Here is a 22532-nt window from a genome sequence, read left to right as displayed (position 1 = left end):
ATTGTGGATTAGTCTAAGCATGACTCACTCGATTTATAATATAGATAAGAATATGAAAACCACAACGCTTGCTCGGCTCTCTTTATGTTTCAAGAATCATAATACATTTTCTGAATTCGAAAACAATTTTTTTGAAGAGTTCCCTTGTTGATGTATTTTACATCTACTTATCTATCTGCATGTAATACGTAGATGTGGGCTATGATTGTTTATATTATTGGAAAATTAAGGCATACAAATCGTGGAAGAAAGTGGCAAAGGGTTCTTCACTACGCTTGTAGGAACGTTGACGATTCGTAAGCACTAGCCACGAGCCTTTAAATATAATTGTTCATATACAACTTTAATTTGATCTTTCAAAAACACTATGATCATATGGGTTTTTAAACCATAGAATAGAGGAAAAAGCTCAAAGTATTTTTTTACTTAGTGTACTATAAAATCATTTCGTATGCTATCACAATTGTATAAACCTAAAACATACCAATCGAGTAAAAAAAGAATGCGATCAAAAGCTTTTGTTTAAGTCCTATTTTTCTTGCCAGCGTGCATTGGTTAGATCCAATATTCAAAAAAGAGTAAAGGTCACAACGCTATAAAAACCCAACATATGGGAGAAAATTCAGACCTACCGGATTCGAACCAGTGACCTAAGGATATTCTGCTTCAACTACAGTCCTCCGCTCTACCAACTGAGCTAAGGTCGGATGGTATTATACTTGATTCGTGTGTACTTTTCTAAATAATCTATGAACACAAAGATTTTCATAAGTTTAAAATACACGAAATTCAAAAGGCTTTAGCCCATAAGATCCGACCTACCGGATTCGAACCAGTGACCTAAGGATAATCTGCGTCTACTACAGTCCTCCGCTCTACCAACTGAGCTAAGGTCGGTTTTTATTATAAGATAATGCGCATGTAGATGATTCGACATAGTACTTCTAATGGATTTGGAAAGTATGTAGAGGAGTAGTAGAAAAAGGTGAGTTAATTAGTATATTTAACGTTGTCATGTTGTGTTGCATTTTCATATCACAATTATATTTTACATTAAAATTACATGACGGAAAACCATTAAAAGCTCTATAATCCAACAATACACAATTTTAGAACTTACACGCACAATAAATGAAAACGTGAACGGCAGGATTCGAACCTGCGCGGGCAAAGTCCACATGATTTCTAGTCATGCCGGATAACCACTTCGGCACGTCCACTCTTATACAAAAATAGACCTATCCATATACTATTCTCTTTCATAAATGCTGGTGTACAGTGAGAATTGTGGATTAGTCTAAGCATGACTCACTCGATTTATAATATAGATAAGAATATGAAAACCACAACGCTTGCTCGGCTCTCTTTATGTTTCAAGAATCATAATACATTTTCTGAATTCGAAAACAATTTTTTTGAAGAGTTCCCTTGTTGATGTATTTTACATCTACTTATCTATCTGCATGTAATACGTAGATGTGGGCTATGATTGTTTATATTATTGGAAAATTAAGGCATACAAATCGTGGAAGAAAGTGGCAAAGGGTTCTTCACTACGCTTGTAGGAACGTTGACGATTCGTAAGCACTAGCCACGAGCCTTTAAATATAATTGTTCATATACAACTTTAATTTGATCTTTCAAAAACACTATGATCATATGGGTTTTTAAACCATAGAATAGAGGAAAAAGCTCAAAGTATTTTTTTACTTAGTGTACTATAAAATCATTTCGTATGCTATCACAATTGTATAAACCTAAAACATACCAATCGAGTAAAAAAAGAATGCGATCAAAAGCTTTTGTTTAAGTCCTATTTTTCTTGCCAGCGTGCATTGGTTAGATCCAATATTCAAAAAAGAGTAAAGGTCACAACGCTATAAAAACCCAACATATGGGAGAAAATTCAGACCTACCGGATTCGAACCAGTGACCTAAGGATATTCTGCTTCAACTACAGTCCTCCGCTCTACCAACTGAGCTAAGGTCGGATGGTATTATACTTGATTCGTGTGTACTTTTCTAAATAATCTATGAACACAAAGATTTTCATAAGTTTAAAATACACGAAATTCAAAAGGCTTTAGCCCATAAGATCCGACCTACCGGATTCGAACCAGTGACCTAAGGATAATCTGCGTCTACTACAGTCCTCCGCTCTACCAACTGAGCTAAGGTCGGTTTTTATTATAAGATTATGCGCATGTAGATGATTCGACATAGTACTTCTAATGGATTTGGAAAGTATGTAGAGGAGTAGTAGAAAAAGGTGAGTTAATTAGTATATTTAACGTTGTCATGTTGTGTTGCATTTTCATATCACAATTATATTTTACATTAAAATTACATGACGGAAAACCATTAAAAGCTCTATAATCCAACAATACACAATTTTAGAACTTACACGCACAATAAATGAAAACGTGAACGGCAGGATTCGAACCTGCGCGGGCAAAGCCCACATGATTTCTAGTCTTGCCGGATAACCACTCCGGCACGTCCACTCTTATACAAAAATAGACCTATCCATATACTATTCTCTTTCATAAATGCTGGTGTACAGTGAGAATTGTGGATTAGTCTAAGCATGACTCACTCGATTTATAATATAGATAAGAATATGAAAACCACAACGCTTGCTCGGCTCTCTTTATGTTTCAAGAATCATAATACATTTTCTGAATTCGAAAACAATTTTTTTGAAGAGTTCCCTTGTTGATGTATTTTACATCTACTTATCTATCTGCATGTAATACGTAGATGTGGGCTATGATTGTTTATATTATTGGAAAATTAAGGCATACAAATCGTGGAAGAAAGTGGCAAAGGGTTCTTCACTACGCTTGTAGGAACGTTGACGATTCGTAAGCACTAGCCACGAGCCTTTAAATATAATTGTTCATATACAACTTTAATTTGATCTTTCAAAAACACTATGATCATATGGGTTTTTAAACCATAGAATAGAGGAACAAGCTCAAAGTATTTTTTTACTTAGTGTACTATAAAATCATTTCGTATGCTATCACAATTGTATAAACCTAAAACATACCAATCGAGTAAAAAAAGAATGTGATCAAAAGCTTTTGTTTAAGTCCTATTTTTCTTGCCAGCGTGCATTGGTTAGATCCAATATTCAAAAAAGAGTAAAGGTCACAACGCTATAAAAACCCAACATATGGGAGAAAATTCAGACCTACCGGATTCGAACCAGTGACCTAAGGATATTCTGCTTCAACTACAGTCCTCCACTCTACCAACTGAGCTAAGGTCGGATGGTATTATACTTGATTCGTGTGTACTTTTCTAAATAATCTATGAACACAAAGATTTTCATAAGTTTAAAATACACGAAATGAAAAAGGCTTTAGCCCATAAGATCCGACCTACCGGATTCGAACCAGTGACCTAAGGATAATCTGCGTCTACTACAGTCCTCCGCTCTACCAACTGAGCTAAGGTCGGTTTTTATTATAAGATTATGCGCATGTAGATGATTCGACATAGTGCTTCTAATGGATTTGGAAAGTATGTAGAGGAGTAGTAGAAAAAGGTGAGTTAATTAGTATATTTAACGTTGTCATGTTGTGTTGCATTTTCATATCACAATTATATTTTACATTAAAATTACATGACGGAAAACCATTAAAAGCTCTATAATCCAACAATACACAATTTTAGAACTTACACGCACAATAAATGAAAACGTGAACAGCAGGATTCGAACCTGCGCGGGCAAAGCCCACATGATTTCTAGTCATGCCCGATAACCACTCCGGCACATCCACTCTTATACAAAAATAGACCTATCCATATACTATTCTCTTTCATAAATGCTGGTGTACAGTGAGAATTGTGGATTAGTCTAAGCATGATTCACTCGATTTATAATATAGTTAAGAATATGAAAACCACAACGCTTGCTCGGCTCTCTTTATGTTTCAAGAATCATAATACATTTTCTGAATTCGAAAACAATTTTTTTGAAGAGTTCCTTTGTTGATGTATTTTACATCTACTTATCTATCTGCATGTAATACGTAGATGTGGGCTATGATTGTTTATATTATTGGAAAATTAAGGCATACAAATCGTGGAAGAAAGTGGCAAAGGGTTCTTCACTACGCTTGTAGGAACGTTGACGATTCGTAAGCACTAGCCACGAGCCTTTAAATATAATTGTTCATATACAACTTTAATTTGATCTTTCAAAAACACTATGATCATATGGGTTTTTAAAGCATAGAATAGAGGGAAGCTCAAAGTATTTTTTTACTTAGTGTACTATAAAATCATTTTGTATGCTATCACAATTGTATAAACTTAAAACATACCAATCGAGTAAAAAAAGAATGCGATCAAAAGCTTTTGTTTAAGTCCTGTTTTTCTTGCCAGCGTGCATTGGTTAGATCCAATATTCAAAAAAGAGTAAAGGTCACAATGCTATAAAAACCCAACATATGGGAGAAAATTCCGACCTACCGGATTCGAACCAGTGACCTAAGGATATTCTGCTTCAACTACAGTCCTCCGCTCTACCAACTGAGCTAAGGTCGGATTGTATTATACTTGATTCGTGTGTACTTTTCTAAATAATCTATGAACACAAAGATTTTCATAAGTTTAGAATACACGAAATGAAAAAGGCTTTAGCCCATAAGATCCGACCTACCGGATTCGAACCAGTGACCTAAGGATAATCTGCGTCTACTACAGTCCTCCGCTCTACCAACTGAGCTAAGGTCGGTTTTTATTATAAGATTATGCGCATGTAGATTATCCGACATAGTACTTCTAATGGATTTGGAAAGTATGTAGAGGAGTAGTAGAAAAAAGGTGAGTTAATTAGTATATTTAACGTTGTCATGTTGTGTTGCATTTTCATATCACAATTATATTTTACATTAAAATTACATGGCGGAAAACCAATAAAACCTCTATAACCCAACAATACACAATTTTAGAACTTACACGCACAATAAATGAAAACGTGAACAGCAGGATTCGAACCTGCGCGGGCAAAGCCCACATGATTTCTAGTCATGCCCGATAACCACTCCGGCACATCCACTCTTATACAAAAATAGACCTATCCATATACTATTCTCTTTCATAAATGCTGGTGTACAGTGAGAATTGTGGATTAGTCTAAGCATGACTCACTCGATTCATAATATAGTTAAGAATATGAAAACCACAACGCTTGCTCGGCTCTCTTTATGTTTCAAGAATCATAATACATTTTCTGAATTCGAAAACAAATTTTTTGAAGAGTTCCTTTGTTGATGTATTTTACATCTACTTATCTATCTGCATGTAATACGTAGATGTGGGCTATGATTGTTTATATTATTGGAAAATTAAGGCATACAAATCGTGGAAGAAAGTGGCAAAGGGTTCTTCACTACGCTTGTAGGAACGTTGACGATTCGTAAGCACTAGCCACGAGCCTTTAAATATAATTGTTCATATACAACTTTAATTTGATCTTTCAAAAACACTATGATCATATGGGTTTTTAAAGCATAGAATAGAGGAAAGCTCAAAGTATTTTTTTACTTAGTGTACTATAAAATCATTTCTTATGCTATCACAATTGTATAAACTTAAAACATACCAATCGAGTAAAAAAAGAATGCGATCAAAAGCTTTTGTTTAAGTCCTATTTTTCTTGCCAGCGTGCATTGGTTAGATCCAATATTCAAAAAAGAGTAAAGGTCACAATGCTATAAAAACCCAACATATGGGAGAAAATTCCGACCTACCGGATTCGAACCAGTGACCTAAGGATATTCTGCTTCAACTACAGTCCTCCGCTCTACCAACTGAGCTAAGGTCGGATTGTATTATACTTCATTCGTGTGTACTTTTCTAAATAATCTATGAACAGAAAGATTTTCATAAGTTTAGAATACACGAAATGAAAAAGGCTTTAGCCCATAAGATCCGACCTACTGGATTCGAAACAGTGACCTAAGGATAATCTGCGTCTACTACAGCCCTCCGCTCTACCAACTGAGCTAAGGTCGGTTTTTATTATAAGATTATGCGCATGTAGAGGATTCGACATAGTACTTCTAATGGATTTGGAAAGTATGTAGAGGAGTAGTAGAAAAAGGTGAGTTAATTAGTATATTTAACGTTGTCATGTTGTGTTGCATTTTCATATCACAATTATATTTTACATTATAATTACATGACGGAAAACCATTAAAAACTCTATAATCCAACAATACACAATTTTAGAACTTACACGCACAATAAATGAAAACGTGAACGGCAGGATTCGAACCTGCGCGGGCAAAGCCCACATCACTACAAGAAAACCTGCATTTAGCGACTACCAATTGTGACTCTTAATTCAGTCGTAAAAAATAGCGACCACTTAGCGATTCATTTACGACTGTTTCCCGACGAAATTTACAGACGAAGCAAAACAGTCGCACTTTTACGACGGAAACATTATAGTCGCAACACAATCGCAATTTGAGACTGTTCAGTGACAGTAATTTATAAAAAACAAAGAGTCACAAATTAGCATCGATTTTGCAACTTATACTCCGGTCACAAGTTTATTTATCGATAACTTGCTAACTCCTATTTTTTGCGACGAAGGTGCTACGACATGTGCGACTTATTTGCAACCACTTTTGCGACTGTTTAGCGTCTAACACCTGAATTAGATACTGGTTTGCGACTCCTTAGCAACTCTCGATTTGTTGAATTTGAAATTTCACATTAGAGAAATGTTAACATGTTTCTATACACATTTCCACTTTGAATTGATCAATATCAGTCATATAAACTTTGTCAAAGCTTTCCATTTTAGTATTTAGACACAAAAAATTCATAATATCTAAATCATTGTACAGAGTATACATGTTATTTCATAAGAAGGTTTAATTTTATGAAAATTGCAAAACAAAGATATGAAAACAATATTTAAAGGTCATAAACTATTCCATATACTCTATAAGACAATCATGAGTCCATATTGTTGATTGATATCAATAGAATTGTGCAAAAATGATAGATTCCAAAAATTTGTATTGTGACTAAAGTCGGAGAGTCACAGTAGAGTAACAAGTTGCGACTAACTTGTTACTCAATTTGCGACTCTTGCTTTTTGCGACTACCTTGCTACTAAATTTGCGACGATGTCGCAACTACTTTTGCGACTGTTTAGCGTCTAACACCTGAACTAGATACTATTTTGCGACTGTTTAGCGTCTAACACCTGAATTAGATACTGGTTTGCGACTCCTTAGCAACTCTCGATTTGTTGAATTTGAAATTTCACATTAGAGAAATGTTAACATGTTTCTATACACATTTCCACTCTGAATTGATCAATATCAGTCATATAAACTTTTTCAAAGCTTTCCATTTTAGTATTTAGACACAAAAAATTCATAATATCTAAATCATTGTAAAGAGTATACATGTTATTTCATAAGAAGGTTTGTAATTTTATGAAAATTGCAAAACAAAGATATGAAAACAATATTTAAAGGTCATAAACTATTCCATATACTCTATAAGACAATCATGAGTCCATATTGTTGATTGATATCAATAGAATTGTGCAAAAATGATAGATTCCAAAAATTTGTATTGTGACTAAAGTCGGAGAGTCACAGTAGAGTAACAAGTTGCGACTAACTTGTTACTCAATTTGCGACTCTTGCTTTTTGCGACTACCTTGCTACTAAATTTGCGACGATGTCGCAACTACTTTTGCGACTGTTTAGCGTCTAACACCTGAACTAGATACTCTTTTGCGACTGTTTAGCGTCTAACACCTGAATTAGATACTGGTTTGGGACTCCTTAGCAACTCTCGATTTGTTGAATTTGAAATTTCACATTAGAGAAATGTTAACATGTTTCTATACACATTTCCACTCTGAATTGATCAATATCAGTCATATAAACTTTGTCAAAGCTTTCCATTTTAGTATTTAGACACAAAAAATTCATAATATCTAAATCATTGTAAAGAGTATACATGTTATTTCATAAGAAGGTTTGTAATTTTATGAAAATTGCAAAAAAAAGATATGAAAACAATATTTAAAGGTCATAAACTATTCCATATACTCTATAAGACAATCATGAGTCCATATTGTTGATTGATATCAATAGAATTGTGCAAAAATGATAGATTCCAAAAATTTGTATTGTGACTAAAGTCGGAGAGTCACAGTAGAGTAACAAGTTGCGACTAACTTGTTACTCAATTTGCGACTCTTGTTTTTTGCGACTACCTTGCTACTAAATTTGCGACGATGTCGCTACTCTTCTGTGACCATTGTGTTACTCTATTTGACCACTTTATTATTTTTTGCCAAGTTTTAGGCGCGTAATATTCCCCCCCTTTTTTTAGTATGTGTCTCTTTTGCGACCACTTTGCGACTCCTCTTCGTTAATTACTAGGCAAAGAACACAACAAGCTCTCTTCTTTCTCTCTTTCTATTTTCACTAAGTGTCGAAAACCTTTCAACTCTCTCTTCTTTCTCCTCTCGAATCTCTCCTCTTGTCCTCTCAATCGATCAAATCTCTCCTCTTCTTCTCTCAAATCTCTCCTCTTTCTCAACTCTCTCTAATGGCTGGTAGGGGTCGCGGAGGCAAATCCGCTAGAGGTGTTAGGGGTCGCGGAGGCAGATCCACTGGAGGTGTTAGGGTTTACAATGGTGCGAGGGAACCCAGTTCTGCCACAGTTAATCAGGCCTCCAATGGTGCGAGGGAACCCAGTTCTGCCGCAGTTAATCAGGCCTCCAATGGTGCGAGGGAACCCAGTTCTGCCGCGGTTAATCACGCCTCGAATGGTGCGACTTCACGCGGAGGTCGAAGTGGTGTCGGAACGTCGTCTCACTCCTCGAATCCATCAGGCTCTCAGTCCGTGACTAATTCATATAGAACTATGCCGTCCCAGTTTCCGCCGAGGACACAACAATCGCCTCCTGCTTCTCAACCACCGTGGGTTGCTTCTCCACCACTGCGGATTGGTTCTCCCCCACCGCGGGTTGGTTCTCAACCACCGCGGGTTGGTTCTCAACCACCGCGGGTTGGTTCTCAAGTACCAGTTCTTGCTCCTCAACCACCGCCTCCTGTTCCTCCAATCATACAAGAACAACCAGACCTAAACATGGAAGAGGATTACGAAGAAGAAAACCCTAATCCCAATCCTGCCGAAGAAGAAAACCCTATTCCTAATCCGGCCGAACAAGACTACCAAGCTTTGTTAGATGTTCTGCTAGCTCTTCCAGGCCGACAACATCTCCCAGTCCTGTCTGTCGATCCCATCCCCGACATTGAGACTCTATGGTAATTTCTTTTTGCTCTTAGAGTTAGGTTGAGACTTTGTTTTTGTTTGATTAGGTTTAATGAAAGACTACTTTGTTTGATTAAGTTAGAGGTTGTGTTTTATTGTTTGGTAGGTTGCGATTGACTGTTTGTTTTGAGATTGAGATTGTTTGTTTTGTTGATTAAGTTGAGATTGATTGTTTTGTTTGATTAAGTTAGAGGTTGTGTTTTATTGTTTGGTAGGTTGCGATTGATTGTTTTGTTTTGAGATTGTTTGTTTTGTTGATTAAGTTGAGATTGAGATTGAGATTGTTTGTTTTGTTTTGAGATTGAGATTGAGATTGTTCTCTTTGCTCTTAGTGGAAGGTTGAGATTGATTGTTTTGTTGATTAAGTTAGAGGTTGTGTTTGATTGGTTAAGACTGATTGTGTTTGTTTTGTGACAGGTTTAACAGACACAAAGGAAAAATTTCTCGGGTGATCTCTGGAATATTTAGAAGGAAATTTGATGGTCCTTACTACAGCTGGAAGGTTACTCCTAAACCCATTCAAGAGAGATATTTCAGGACATTTGCGGTAATGTCTTATAGCTTTCAAAGTTTTATTATCTCTCATAACTGACTTAGTATCATCACTAACTTAACTCAATTGTAATATGTAGCGGAAGTTCTATTGGGATACTGGGATTACTGAGCTTGTTAGAGAGGGGTTCTTAAAGATAGCCAAGAAGCGAATGAAAGGCATTGTTAGTCAAGCTAAAAGCAGTGGTAAACAACCTGTTTGGATCACCAGTGCAGAACTGCGGGCTGAGATGTGTGATCATTGGAACGAACCTGATGTAATGGAGAGGAGCTCAAATGCCTCGCAGTGCAGAAACTCCGATCGTGGTGGTCTTGGAGTCCACAAACACCTTGCCGGTCAGAAATCATATGTGCAAGTTCATCAAGAAATGGTAATTTAACATTGCTTCCATGATTTTAACACCCTAAACACCTTGCTTCCATGATTATAACACTCTAAACACCTTGTTTCCATGATTTTAACATTTCACAATTTCTTTGTAGGAAGAAGAATTGGGCCGTCCGGTATCATTTGCTGAAGTGTTCATGAAGACACATACTCGAGCTGACGGATCGTTTGTTGATCAAAAAGCTAAACAAGTAGCTGAGACTTATGAGAAAACATTAGAGGAGAGACTGTGTGAAGTGGACGATGATGGTCCAGAAAATTCAGGGAATTCTTCTGAACGTTCAACTCATCGTACTCTCAGCATTGATGAAAAGAATGATATCTTTCGTAAGGTAACTCTTAGTTTCTTTATTTTGATGAGTGTGTATGATTATTCTTAATGGTAACTTTCTTTATTTTGATGAAAGGAATGAGTATTTTCCTTTCTTAATCCATATTTTAGTTTTCTTAATCCGCATGGTTTCTTTATTTGCTGAGCATTTTGATTTCTTAAGACTTGTTTCTAACCTTGATGTTTTTCTTTGTTTTAGTGTACTCAAACAGATGAGAAGGGAAACCTTTTTGGTCTTGGATCTCTTGTTGAGACACTAAGGAAAGGGAAAAGGAAGGAGAGCTATGCAGAATCTTCTCCACCATCACTTCACGAGCTTCATGAACAACTTCGCAAGAAGATAGCTCATCTAGATGCTGAGAATGCCCGACGTGAGCAGGAGCATCGAGAGCTTCTCATCTACGTGAAAGAGAAAGATCCAACATATGATACTATTATTGCTTCCTTGCGACCAAGAGTACCAGCAACAACACCAGCAACCACACCTGAAGACAACATACCACCAGCCACCGTGTCAGGTACTCACCAGCCACCAAGTTAGACACAACACCAGCCACCACATCCCCTTTATCCACTTACTAAGTTCTAAACATTGTCTTTGCTAAAAAAACATGAATTGCTTGTTTGAGACTTTTTACTTGTTTTTGCTTTAGGATGATCTTTTTGGTTAATACAATGATTATGCTAATCTTTATGTTTAATGAATGATTATGATATCTTTTGTGGTAATTTGGTTTTCAATTTTAATTTATTGTGATTCATTCCAAATTTGATAGATAAAACAGGTTTATTATATGCTAAAATGTCACCAAATTGCGACCAAAATTATTTCTATGAAATTATCAGACTAGTGGCAAAATGGTTACTAATGAACGAGGACTATTTTGCGACGAAAGAAAGGAGTCTGAAAATGGTCAAACAATTTAATCACTAACTTGCGACTGACTTGTAACTACCTTTACGACCGAAGCTTCCTAAAATAAAGAGTCTGTAAAGAGTCGCTTATTAGAGACTATATAAGAGCAGTCATAATTCCGTCGTAAAATTGCGACCATTTTAAGACACCTAAATTTTGCGACCATTTTTTAGCGACTATCTGAAGTAGTCGCATAGTAGTCGCAAAATAGGTTTTTGCGACGGTTTAGCGACGATTGTTGGAGTCGCTAAACGCTTGTTTTCTTGTAGTGCATGATTTCTAGTCATGCCCGATAACCACTCCGGCACGTCCACTCTTATACAAAAATAGACCTATCCATATACTATTCTCTTTCATAAATGCTGGTGTACAGTGAGAATTGTGGATTAGTCGAAGCATGACTCACTCGATTTATAATATAGATAAGAATATGAAAACCACAACGCTTGCTCGGCTCTCTTTATGTTTCAAGAATCTTAATACATTTTCTGAATTCGAAAACAATTTTTTTGAAGAGTTCCCTTGTTGATGTATTTTACATCTACTTATCTATCTGCATGTAATACGTAGATGTGGGCTATGATTGTTTATATTATTGGAAAATTAAGGCATACAAATCGTGGAAGAAAGTGGCAAAGGGTACTTCACTACGCTTGTAGGAACGTTGACGATTCGTAAGCACTAGCCACGAGCCTTTAAATATAATTGTTCATATACAACTTTAATTTGATCTTTCAAAACACTATGATCATATGGGTTTTTAAAGCAAAGAATAGAGGAAAGCTCAAAGTATTTTTTTACTTAGTGTACTATAAAATCATTTCTTATGCTATCACAATTGTATAAACTTAAAACATACCAATCGAGTAAAAAAAGAATGCGATCAAAAGCTTTTGTTTAAGTCCTATTTTTCTTGCCAGCGTGCATTGGTTAGATCCAATATTCAAAAAAGAGTAAAGGTCACAATGCTATAAAAACCCAACATATGGGAGAAAATTCCGACCTACCGGATTCGAACCAGTGACCTAAGGATATTCTGCTTCAACTACAGTCCTCCGCTCTACCAACTGAGCTAAGGTCGGATTGTATTATACTTGATTCGTGTGTACTTTTCTAAATAATCTATGAACAGAAAGATTTTCATAAGTTTAGAATACACGAAATGAAAAAGGCTTTAGCCCATAAGATCCGACCTACTGGATTCGAACCAGTGACCTAAGGATAATCTGCGTCTACTACAGCCCTCCGCTCTACCAACTGAGCTAAGGTCGGTTTTTATTATAAGATTATGCGCATGTAGAGGATTCGACATAGTACTTCTAATGGATTTGGAAAGTATGTAGAGGAGTAGTAGAAAAAGGTGAGTTAATTAGTATATTTAACGTTGTCATGTTGTGTTGCATTTTCATATCACAATTATATTTTACATTATAATTACATGACGGAAAACCATTAAAAGCTCTATAATCCAACAATACACAATTTTAGAACTTACACGCACAATAAATGAAAACGTGAACAGCAGGATTCGAACCTGCGCGGGCAAAGCCCACATGATTTCTAGTCATGCCCGATAACCCCTCCGGCACGTCCACTCTTATACAAAAATAGACCTATCCATATTCTATTCTCTTTCATAAATGCTGGTGTACAGTGAGAATTGTGGATTAGTCTAAGCATGACTCACTTGATTTATAATATAGATAAGAATATGAAAACCACAACGCTTGCTCGGCTCTCTTTATGTTTCAAGAATCATAATACATTTTCTGAATTCGAAAACAATTTTTTTGAAGAGTTCCCTTGTTGATGTATTTTACATCTACTTATCTATCTGCATGTAATACGTAGATGTGGGCTATGATTGTTTATACTATTGGAAAATTAAGACATACAAATCGTGGAAGAAAGTGGCAAGGGTTCTTCACTACGCTTGTAGGAACGTTGACGATTCGTAATCACTAGCCACGAGCCTTTAAATATAATTGTGCATATACAACTTTAATTTGATCTTTCAAAAACACTATGATCATATGGGTTTTTAAAGCATAGAATAGAGGAAAGCTCAAAGTATTTTTTTACTTAGTGTACTATAAAATCATTTCTTATGCTATCACAATTGTATAAACCTAAAACATACCAATCGAGTAAAAAAAGAATTCGATCAAAAGCTTTTGTTTAAGTCCTATTTTCTTGCCAGCGTGAATTGGTTAGATCCAATATTCAAAAAAGAGTAAAGGTCACAACGCTGTAAAAACCCAACATATGGGAGAAAATTCCGACCTACCAGATTCGAACCAGTGACCTAAGGATATTCTGCTTCAACTACAGTCCTCCGCTCTACCAACTGAGTTAAGGTCGGATTGTATTATACTTGATTCGTGTGTACTTTTCTAAATAATATATGAACACAAAGATTTTCATATGTTTAGAATACACGAAATTCAAAAGGCTTTAGCCCATAAGATCCGACCTACCGGATTCAAACCAGTGACCTAAGGATAATCTGCGTCTACTACAGTCCTCCGCTCTACCAACTGAGCTAAGGTAGGTTTTTATTATAAGATTATGCGCATGTAGATTATCCGACATAGTACTTCTAATGGATTTGGAAAGTATGTAGAGGAGTAGTAGAAAAAGGTGAGTTAATTAGTATATTTAACGTTTTCATGTTGTGTTGCATTTTCATATCACAATTATATTTTACATTAAAATTACATGACGGAAAACCATTAAAAGCTCTATAACCCAACAATACACAATTTTAGAACTTACACGCACAATAAATGAAAACGTGAACGGCAGGATTCGAACCTGCGCGGGCAAAGCCCACATGATTTCTAGTCATGCCCGATAACCACTCCGGCACGTCCACTCTTATACAAAAATAGACCTATCCATATACTATTCTCTTTCATAAATGCTGGTGTACAGTGAGAATTGTGGATTAGTCTTGGCATGACTCACTCGATTTATAATATAGATAAGAATATGAAAACCACAACGCTTGTTCGGCTCTCTTTATGTTTCAAGAATCATAATACATTTTCTGAATTCGAAAACAATTTTTTTGAAGAGTTCCTTTGTTGATGTATTTTACATCTACTTATCTATCTGCATGTAATACGTAGATGTGGGCTATGATTGTTTATATTATTGGAAAATTAAGACATACAAATCATGGAAGAAAGTGGCAAGGGTTCTTCACTACGCTTGTTGGAACGTTGACGATTCGTAAGCACTAGCCACGAGCCTTTAAATATAATTGTTCATATACAACTTTAATTTGATCTTTCAAAAACACTATGATCATATGGGTTTTTAAAGCATAGAATAGAGGAAAGCTCAAAGTATTTTTTTACTTAGTGTACTATAAAATCATTTCTTATGCTATCACAATTGTATAAACCTAAAACAAACCAATCGAGTAAAAAACGAATTCGATCAAAAGCTTTTGTTTAAGTTCTATTTTCTTGCCAGCGTGCATTGGTTAGATCCAATATTCAAAAAAGAGTAAAGGTCACAACGCTATAAAAACCCAACCAGTGACCTAAGGATATTCTGCTTCAACTACAGTCCTCCGCTCTACCAACTGAGCTAAGGTCGGATTGTATTATACTTGATTCGTGTGTACTTTTCTAAATAATCTATGAACACAAAGATTTTGATAAGTTTAGAATACACGAAATGAAAAAGGCTTTAGCCCATAAGATCCGACCTACCGGATTCGAACCAATGACCTAAGGATAATCTGCGTCTACTACAGTCCTCCGCTCTACCAACTGAGCTAAGGTCGGTTTTTATTATAAGATTATGCGCATGTAGATGATTCGACATAGTACTTCTAATGGATTTGGAAAGTATGTAGAGGAGTAGTAGAAAAAGGTGAGTTAATTAGTATATTTAACGTTGTCATGTTGTGTTACATTTTCATATCACAATTATATTTTACATTTAAATTACATGACGGAAAACCATTAAAAGCTCTATAACCTAACAACACACAATTTTAGAACTTACACGCACAATAAATGAAAACGTGAACGGCAGGATTTGAACCTGCGCGGGCAAAGCCCACATGATTTCTAGTCATGCCCAATAACCACTCCGGCACGTCCACTCTTATACAAAAATAGACCTATCCATATACTGTTCTCTTTCATAAATGCTGGGGTACAGTGAGAATTGTGGATAAGTCTAAGCATGACTCACTCGATTTATAATATAGATAAGAATATGAAAACCACAACGCTTGTTCGGCTCTCTTTATGTTTCAAGAATCATAATACATGTTCTTAATTCGAAAACAATTTTTTTGAAGAGTTCCTTTGTTGATGTATTTTACATCTACTTATCTATCTGCATGTAATACGTAGATGTGGGCTATGATTGTTTATATTATTGGAAAATTAAGGCATACAAATCGTGGAAGAAAGTGGCAAGGGTTCTTCACTACGCTTGTAGGAACGTTGACGATTCGTAAGCACTAGCCACGAGCCTTTAAATATAATTGTGCATATACAACTTTAATTTGATCTTTCAAAAACACTATGATCATATGGGTTTTTCACTACAAGAAAATGTTACATATACAGCGTCCGGAAAACGCTATAACAGGTTATCATAGCGGTATTGTCAACGCTATATATGCGCCTGTTATAATAGATATGGCACTTTACATAGCGTTTTTTCCTTATGCTATTTTATTTACTTTTTAGATAGCGTTTCTTTTATTGCAGTTGTAAACTTTATAATAGCAGATAGTTTTCGTTATTATTTATGGTTTCATATAATTCACAAACGCCACCATTAGTTTTAATATAGCGTTTGTTTTCTATCATTGTTATTGTTCCCCAGATTTTTAAATAATTGGATTTTTGTTTCCCATATTAGCTTATAGTTAAACATCTTGTCATATATCAAACCAAAACATTATCTAATTGAAAAAGTTCATATATATTGCTACATCAAGTACAAATACAACAAGTTCACCAAGCCAAACAAGTTCTACAACCCAATAAAATCCAACACAATCCAACATAAGAGAAAGCTTCACATATAAACAATGTACTTATTAGGCCAAGCAGTAGTAGTACCTAATGCATCAACAACAATCTCAAATTCTGATGTTCGTCTCCATACTCGTGCGTCGCCAATCAAGCAAATGTCAACCCAAACCTTGCTGACATTTGGACCCAATGGATGGCAGTGGACAATGTCGTTTGGATTGGTTGAAATAACTCGGCCTTCTGCAACTCTTTCTCCCGATCCAAAGCAATCCATGAGGAAGCATTTCTTCTTAGCTAAGTTGCTATTGTTGTAGTTGTTACTTGCACCACTCTACAAATTAAATTGCAGAAATTAATCACAATCACACAACTATACAACACATCATGTAAAAGACAGATTAATGTAAAGAGTTTTACCTTAGGTGATGATTCTTGAGTTGGTTCTACTTCTTTAGAACCTGATGTTCTTGCTCCCTTAGAACCTGTTATTCCTCCTCCATCATTGAAAAATGCTCCACCTCTGTTGGATTCTTCTTTACGAAAATCCGATTCACTCTCACATTCTGCATCCTCCATTATCTGTCTGTTACACTTAGACAGCTTAGTAAGTGGCCATGCTATGTTCACGCTCAGTGCATCACCCATCACAGAAATGTCTTCACTTGGTGGTCTCCATAATGAAGCCTCTTTGTTAATGACTTTTACAATATTCACCATTGCAGCATTCGGACCCAAAGGAATTTTATTCACCAACTGTTTAGGGTCTTTTGAAATCATATGTGCCTCAGCAATTATTTCACCACCCAAAATCCAATCAGCAAGCTGGACTCTATCTTCCTAAAAAATTCATGCAAAAACATAATTCATGTGTCACCTAACCAATAAGCATTTATATATTACCATAACAATGTAAACTATATCATAGGAACTTTACCGAGGCATCAGCTCCCTTGTTTCCAGTTGAGGAGTCCATACTGTCCACAATTAGCTTATCAAATGGCCATGCTATCTTGGTTCCCACAGTCTGGCCAAGCTTGTCGACAGTTGTTGTAGGCCTCCATAGTGATGCATTTTTATCTGATACAAAGGTCACAAGTACAGCTGACCCATTAGGACCCATTTTTATCTGATCCATTAGGTCACAAGTACAGCTGACCCATTAGGAACAATTGGCATATCTGAACTTAGACAATCTCTTGCAGAACTTCTTCTTTTTCGTCTTGGAAAACCACTAAACAACAGGTGGTTAGTACTGTCTCTTCCCACGTACTTGTGGATGTAATGCTTCCCGAATACCCATATCTTCCAAATCTTGTCGTGCCTTTAAGCCATCTTTAGATTTAGCACTATGCATTAGAAGGGACAACATGGCATCAGACACGTTTTTCTCAACGTGCATTACATCGATGTTGTGGCGAACAGGCATATCCTAATACATGGAAACGAAGATATAAGTTAGAAAATGGTAAAGAACTAAACATATTCTATAGTTTTATTTAAATTTTATATATAAAATATGCTAACCTTCCAGTATTCAAGATCGAATAAAATAGACCGCTTCTTCCACCTCCATTGGTAACTGTCTTCATTATATTCTTCTTCTGAAATTTCATCATCTTCACACAAATCAGACCTCTTTCTTTTACTTTTTTTATCTAAAGCTCGACCAAAATCATTCTTAAAGTCTTTCAAATGCTCAAATATCTCAGCCCCTGTTTGAATTCTGCATGCAGTCCTTTGTTCTACCGTGTTGTCAAACCAACTCCGTCTGCGTCTGTAAGGATGCCCAGTTCTGAGTCTTATCCTATTGCCCAAGTAGACATATTTTCTACTAAACTTAAGCCACCTAAAAAGATTATCCTTACCACAAACATTACATGCTTGTTTACCTCTAACTTTACATCCTGCCAAAGTCCCCAAAGCAGGATAGTCACTGATTGTCCACAGTAAAATAGCTCTCAGATTAAAAGTTTCCTTTGAGAAGGCATCATAAACATCCACACCTTCATTCCACAAATCCTGTAAATCTTCTATCAACGGTTGAAGATACACGTCGATGTTGTTGCTCGGTGCAGTTGGTCCAGGTATCAACAGAGTCAACATTATATTGTCAGCCTTCATACACAATGTAGGTGCCATGTTATAATTCACAAGAAACACTGGCCATGTACTATACTTGGTGTTTTGAATCGAAAAAGGATTCATGCCATCAGTACACAAACCAAGTCGAAGATTTCTCGGGTCAGACGCAAATTGTGGCCATTTAGCATTAACCTGAGCCCAAGTTATCGAATCCACCGGGTGCCGCATCATTCCATCTTCTGAAGCATTACTGAAATGCCAACGTAGATCCTCTGCCATCCTTTTCGATCTATACATCCTTCTGAATCTGTCCTTTATTGAGAAATATTTAAGAACTTTAGCTGGAATCCCTTTCTTTTCCTCTTTTGTCTGATTATCCATCTCCCATCTTGAAGCACTACATCTAGGGCAGCTTGTCATATCCTTGTACTGCTTCCGGTAAAGAATGCAATCGTTCTTGCATGCGTGAATGTTCTCATATCCAAAACCAAATACCTTCAAGAACTTTTTCATCGCATTTGTTGATGTTGGAAGGACATTATCTCCAGGTAGCATGTCGTGAACTATCTTTAGAAGCTGATCGAAATAGTTTTCTGACATCCCACTCTTAACTTTAATCTGGTACAACCCCATGATAGCAGACACTTTAGTGTACTTAGAACAGCTGGAGTAGAGTGGAGTTTCAGCATCTTTCAACTTTTTCATAAATTCTGAATCTTCTTCATGATGATCTGCATTGTCACTCTGATCTGCATTTTCATTTTGGGTCTGTGTATTGTCATCACCATCAAACAAAGCAGCTCTAAACAACTCATAAGCTTCAAATTCTGAAATTGGATCATCACCTCTTGTTAAATCCCTTATCTCCCCGTGATTACTCCAACATCTACTCTTCTTGTATATCAAGTCCATACCCCTAATAATCAGATGATCTACTATCGTGGCTAATGGTTGATGGCACAGATTCCGGCAGTCAGTACATGGACAAAACATATTTGGAGGATCTCCCATTCTCCTTGCTGACCCATAAACAAAATCAGTTGCTCCTTTCTCATACTCGAGACTATTCCTATAAGGTAAAAAATACTTTCAAGTTCAATAAACAGTCATAAAAAACTCAGTTGTAACTTAAGAAATTATTAGTAATAACAATATAAAACCATACCTTGGAATCCAAACCCAAGACTTGTCCATGTTACACAGCTCCATGGTCAAACGATTACATACATTTGTGACAAGCGATTCTTATATTAGACAGATTCAAACTCAATTAAACCAACAGAGATACATACTATAGAATATGACAAACTCAGTGAAACAAAAGAGATACATATAAAACTGCAATTACCTATAGATAACTAGGATTTTGTAAAGAAGAAGCTGCGAAATGAGAACCTGCAAAAGGAGAATCGATTATAGTCAGAATCTTGTAACCTTAAGAACTGAAACCTTAAAAACTTAAACCAATTGAAACCATCAAGTTCTTGTAAAAAATAGTCGATTATAGTCACAATCGATTATAGTCAGACAAAACAAATTGAAACCTTAAGAAATCGAAACAGACACATCTTGAAACCCAAAACCGAACCCTAAACCCTAAATAATTGACAAATTTGTCGAAAAGAAAACCAAATTAGAACATCTCGAAACCCAAAATCGAAACAGAAACCCTAAATAATTGACAAATTTGTCAAAAAGAAAACCGAATTAGAACATCTCGGAACCAAAAATCGAAACAGAAACCCTAAATATATAATTGACAAATTTGTCAAAAAGAAAACCAATTTAGAACATCTCGAAACCCAAAATTGATTACCCAACATTCAATCGAAATCTGTACCTTCGATTTTCTGAGAGAGATAAGAGATTTCAGAGAGAGATAATCAACGGAATGTGTCTGAAGATTTTGACAAGAATCTAAGAATTTGAGAGATAATCAACGGAAAAAATTGAAGAACCCTAGTTCGTGAACTTGTGAGAGAGAAGCAAAGGAAAGAAACTGATATGTCGACTAAGGTAAAACGACAAAGCATAAGAGGAAAAATGAAAATATTGGGCGAAATTTTTTTACTTAGCCGAGAAACGAAATTTTTTTGGTCCGCCTAAACTAATATACAGAGTTTTAAACCTCGTATTGCTATCTAAACATACGCTTCTAAAAACTGTAACTACTAAAAACATAATATAGCGTTTAAAAATTAACCAAACGCTATCGAATATATGCCGTTATGTTAACTATAGCAGAAATGAAATAAACGCTATCTTCATATGCTATCTTTAATACATTTTCTTGTAGTGTTTAAAGCATAGAATAGAGGAAAGCTCAAAGTATTTTTTTACTTAGTGTACTATAAAATCATTTGTTATGCTATCACAATTGTATAAACCTAAAACATACCAATCGAGTAAACAAAGAATTCGATCAAAAGCTTTTGTCTAAGTCCTATTTTCTTGCCAGCGTGCATTGGTTAGATCCAATATTCAAAAAAGAGTAAAGGTCACAACGCTATAAAAACCCAACATATGGGAGAAAATTCTGACCTACCGGATTCGAACCAGTGACCTAAGGATATTCTGCTTCAACTACAGTCCTCCGCTCTACCAACTGAGCTAAGGTCGGATTGTATTATACTTGATTCGTGTGTACTTTTCTAAATAATCTATGAACACAAAGATTTTGATAAGTTTAGAATACACGAAATGAAAAAGGCTTTAGCCCATAAGATCCGACCTACCGGATTCGAACGAGTGACCTTAGCATAATCTGCGTCTACTATCGTCCTCCACTATACCAACTGAGCTAAGGTCGGTTTTTATTATAAGATTATGCGCATGTAGATGATTCGACATAGTACTTCTATTCGATTTTAAAAGTATGTAGAAGAGTAGTAGAAAAAAAGTGAGTTAATTAGTGTATTTAACGTTGTCATGTTGTGTTGCATTTTTATATCACAATTATATTTTACATTTAAATTACATGACGGAAAACCATTAAAAGCTCTATAACCTAACAATACACAATTTTAGAACTTACACGCACAATAAATGAAAACGTGAACGGCAGGATTCGAACCTGCGCGGGCAAAGCCCACATGATTTCTAGTCATGCCCGATAACCACTCTGGCACGTCCACTCTTATACAAAAATAGACCTATCCATATACTATTCTCTTTCATAAATGCTGGGGTACAGTGAGAATTGTGGATAAGTCTAAGCATGACTCACTCTATTTATAATATAGATAAGAATATGAAAACCACAACGCTTGTTCGGCTCTCTTTATGTTTCAAGAATCATAATACATTTTCTGAATTCGAAAACAATTTTTTTGAAGAGTTCCTTTGTTGATGTATTTTACATCTACTTATCTATCTGCATGTAATACGTAGATGTGGGCTATGATTGTTTATATTATTGGAAAATTAAGGCATACAAATCGTGGAAGAAAGTGGCAAGGGTTCTTCACTACGCTTGTAGGAACGTTGACGATTCGTAAGCACTAGCCACGAGCCTTTAAATATAATTGTTCATATACAACTTTAATTTGATCTTTCAAAAACACTATGATCATATGGGTTTTTAAAGCATAGAATAGAGGAAAGCTCAAAGTATTTTTTTACTTAGTGTACTATAAAATCATTTCTTATGCTATCACAATTGTATAAACCTAAAACATACCAATCGAGTAAAAAAAGAATTCGATCAAAAGCTTTTGTTTAAGTCCTATATTCTTGCCAGCATGCATTGGTTATATCCAATATTCAAAAAAGAGTAAAGGTCACAACGCTATAAAAACCTAACATATAGGAGAAAATTCCGACCTGCCGGATTCGAACCAGTGACCTAAGGATATTCTGCTTCAACTACAGTCCTCCGCTCTACCAACTGAGCTAAGGTCGGATTGTATTATACTTGATTCG

General features: G+C 35.7%; 1 protein-coding gene, 15 non-coding genes and 1 pseudogene across 16 annotated transcripts; 1 reads left to right on the top strand and 16 right to left on the bottom strand.

The window, feature by feature from the left end:
- Positions 1-812: 812 nt before the first annotated feature.
- TRNAY-GUA (transfer RNA tyrosine (anticodon GUA)) lies at positions 813-897 on the bottom strand. Its single transcript is given in 2 exon segments — positions 813-848; positions 861-897. It is a non-coding gene; the product is annotated as a tRNA-Tyr (tRNA).
- Positions 898-1138: 241 nt separating this feature from the next.
- On the bottom strand, positions 1139-1220 carry TRNAS-AGA (transfer RNA serine (anticodon AGA)). Its single transcript has one exon. It is a non-coding gene; the product is annotated as a tRNA-Ser (tRNA).
- Positions 1221-2096: 876 nt separating this feature from the next.
- Positions 2097-2181, bottom strand: TRNAY-GUA (transfer RNA tyrosine (anticodon GUA)). The gene is given in 2 exon segments: positions 2097-2132; positions 2145-2181. It is a non-coding gene; the product is annotated as a tRNA-Tyr (tRNA).
- Positions 2182-2422: 241 nt separating this feature from the next.
- Positions 2423-2504, bottom strand: TRNAS-AGA (transfer RNA serine (anticodon AGA)). The gene has a single exon. It is a non-coding gene; the product is annotated as a tRNA-Ser (tRNA).
- An 876-nt stretch (positions 2505-3380) lies between these two features.
- TRNAY-GUA (transfer RNA tyrosine (anticodon GUA)) lies at positions 3381-3465 on the bottom strand. The gene is given in 2 exon segments: positions 3381-3416; positions 3429-3465. It is a non-coding gene; the product is annotated as a tRNA-Tyr (tRNA).
- A 241-nt stretch (positions 3466-3706) lies between these two features.
- Positions 3707-3788, bottom strand: TRNAS-AGA (transfer RNA serine (anticodon AGA)). The gene has a single exon. It is a non-coding gene; the product is annotated as a tRNA-Ser (tRNA).
- A 684-nt stretch (positions 3789-4472) lies between these two features.
- TRNAY-GUA (transfer RNA tyrosine (anticodon GUA)) lies at positions 4473-4557 on the bottom strand. Its single transcript is given in 2 exon segments — positions 4473-4508; positions 4521-4557. It is a non-coding gene; the product is annotated as a tRNA-Tyr (tRNA).
- A 105-nt stretch (positions 4558-4662) lies between these two features.
- Positions 4663-4747, bottom strand: TRNAY-GUA (transfer RNA tyrosine (anticodon GUA)). The gene is given in 2 exon segments: positions 4663-4698; positions 4711-4747. It is a non-coding gene; the product is annotated as a tRNA-Tyr (tRNA).
- A 242-nt stretch (positions 4748-4989) lies between these two features.
- Positions 4990-5071, bottom strand: TRNAS-AGA (transfer RNA serine (anticodon AGA)). The gene has a single exon. It is a non-coding gene; the product is annotated as a tRNA-Ser (tRNA).
- Positions 5072-5755: 684 nt separating this feature from the next.
- Positions 5756-5840, bottom strand: TRNAY-GUA (transfer RNA tyrosine (anticodon GUA)). The gene is given in 2 exon segments: positions 5756-5791; positions 5804-5840. It is a non-coding gene; the product is annotated as a tRNA-Tyr (tRNA).
- Positions 5841-8604: 2764 nt separating this feature from the next.
- On the top strand, positions 8605-11151 carry LOC147941275 (uncharacterized). Its single transcript, XM_087458452.1, has 5 exons — positions 8605-9326; positions 9751-9880; positions 9966-10256; positions 10369-10605; positions 10804-11151. Exons 1-5 carry the CDS (start codon positions 8605-8607, stop codon positions 11143-11145), a joined length of 1722 nt encoding a protein of 573 aa, XP_087314578.1. The 3' UTR covers positions 11146-11151.
- Positions 11152-12517: 1366 nt separating this feature from the next.
- TRNAY-GUA (transfer RNA tyrosine (anticodon GUA)) lies at positions 12518-12602 on the bottom strand. Its single transcript is given in 2 exon segments — positions 12518-12553; positions 12566-12602. It is a non-coding gene; the product is annotated as a tRNA-Tyr (tRNA).
- A 431-nt stretch (positions 12603-13033) lies between these two features.
- On the bottom strand, positions 13034-13115 carry TRNAS-AGA (transfer RNA serine (anticodon AGA)). Its single transcript has one exon. It is a non-coding gene; the product is annotated as a tRNA-Ser (tRNA).
- Positions 13116-14313: 1198 nt separating this feature from the next.
- TRNAS-AGA (transfer RNA serine (anticodon AGA)) lies at positions 14314-14395 on the bottom strand. The gene has a single exon. It is a non-coding gene; the product is annotated as a tRNA-Ser (tRNA).
- A 1163-nt stretch (positions 14396-15558) lies between these two features.
- Positions 15559-15640, bottom strand: TRNAS-AGA (transfer RNA serine (anticodon AGA)). The gene has a single exon. It is a non-coding gene; the product is annotated as a tRNA-Ser (tRNA).
- A 2023-nt stretch (positions 15641-17663) lies between these two features.
- Positions 17664-19645, bottom strand: LOC147941274 (uncharacterized; annotated as a pseudogene).
- Positions 19646-21663: 2018 nt separating this feature from the next.
- Positions 21664-21745, bottom strand: TRNAS-AGA (transfer RNA serine (anticodon AGA)). Its single transcript has one exon. It is a non-coding gene; the product is annotated as a tRNA-Ser (tRNA).
- Positions 21746-22532: the final 787 nt, after the last annotated feature.

This window comes from Camelina sativa, chromosome 7 (assembly GCF_030686135.1).
Source record: "Camelina sativa cultivar CO46 ecotype springtype chromosome 7, ASM3068613v1".
NCBI classification, from domain to species: Eukaryota; Viridiplantae; Streptophyta; class Magnoliopsida; order Brassicales; family Brassicaceae; genus Camelina; species Camelina sativa.
The sequence above is the reverse complement of the archived record's forward strand: the minus strand, read 5'-3'. Positions and strand labels throughout refer to the sequence as shown.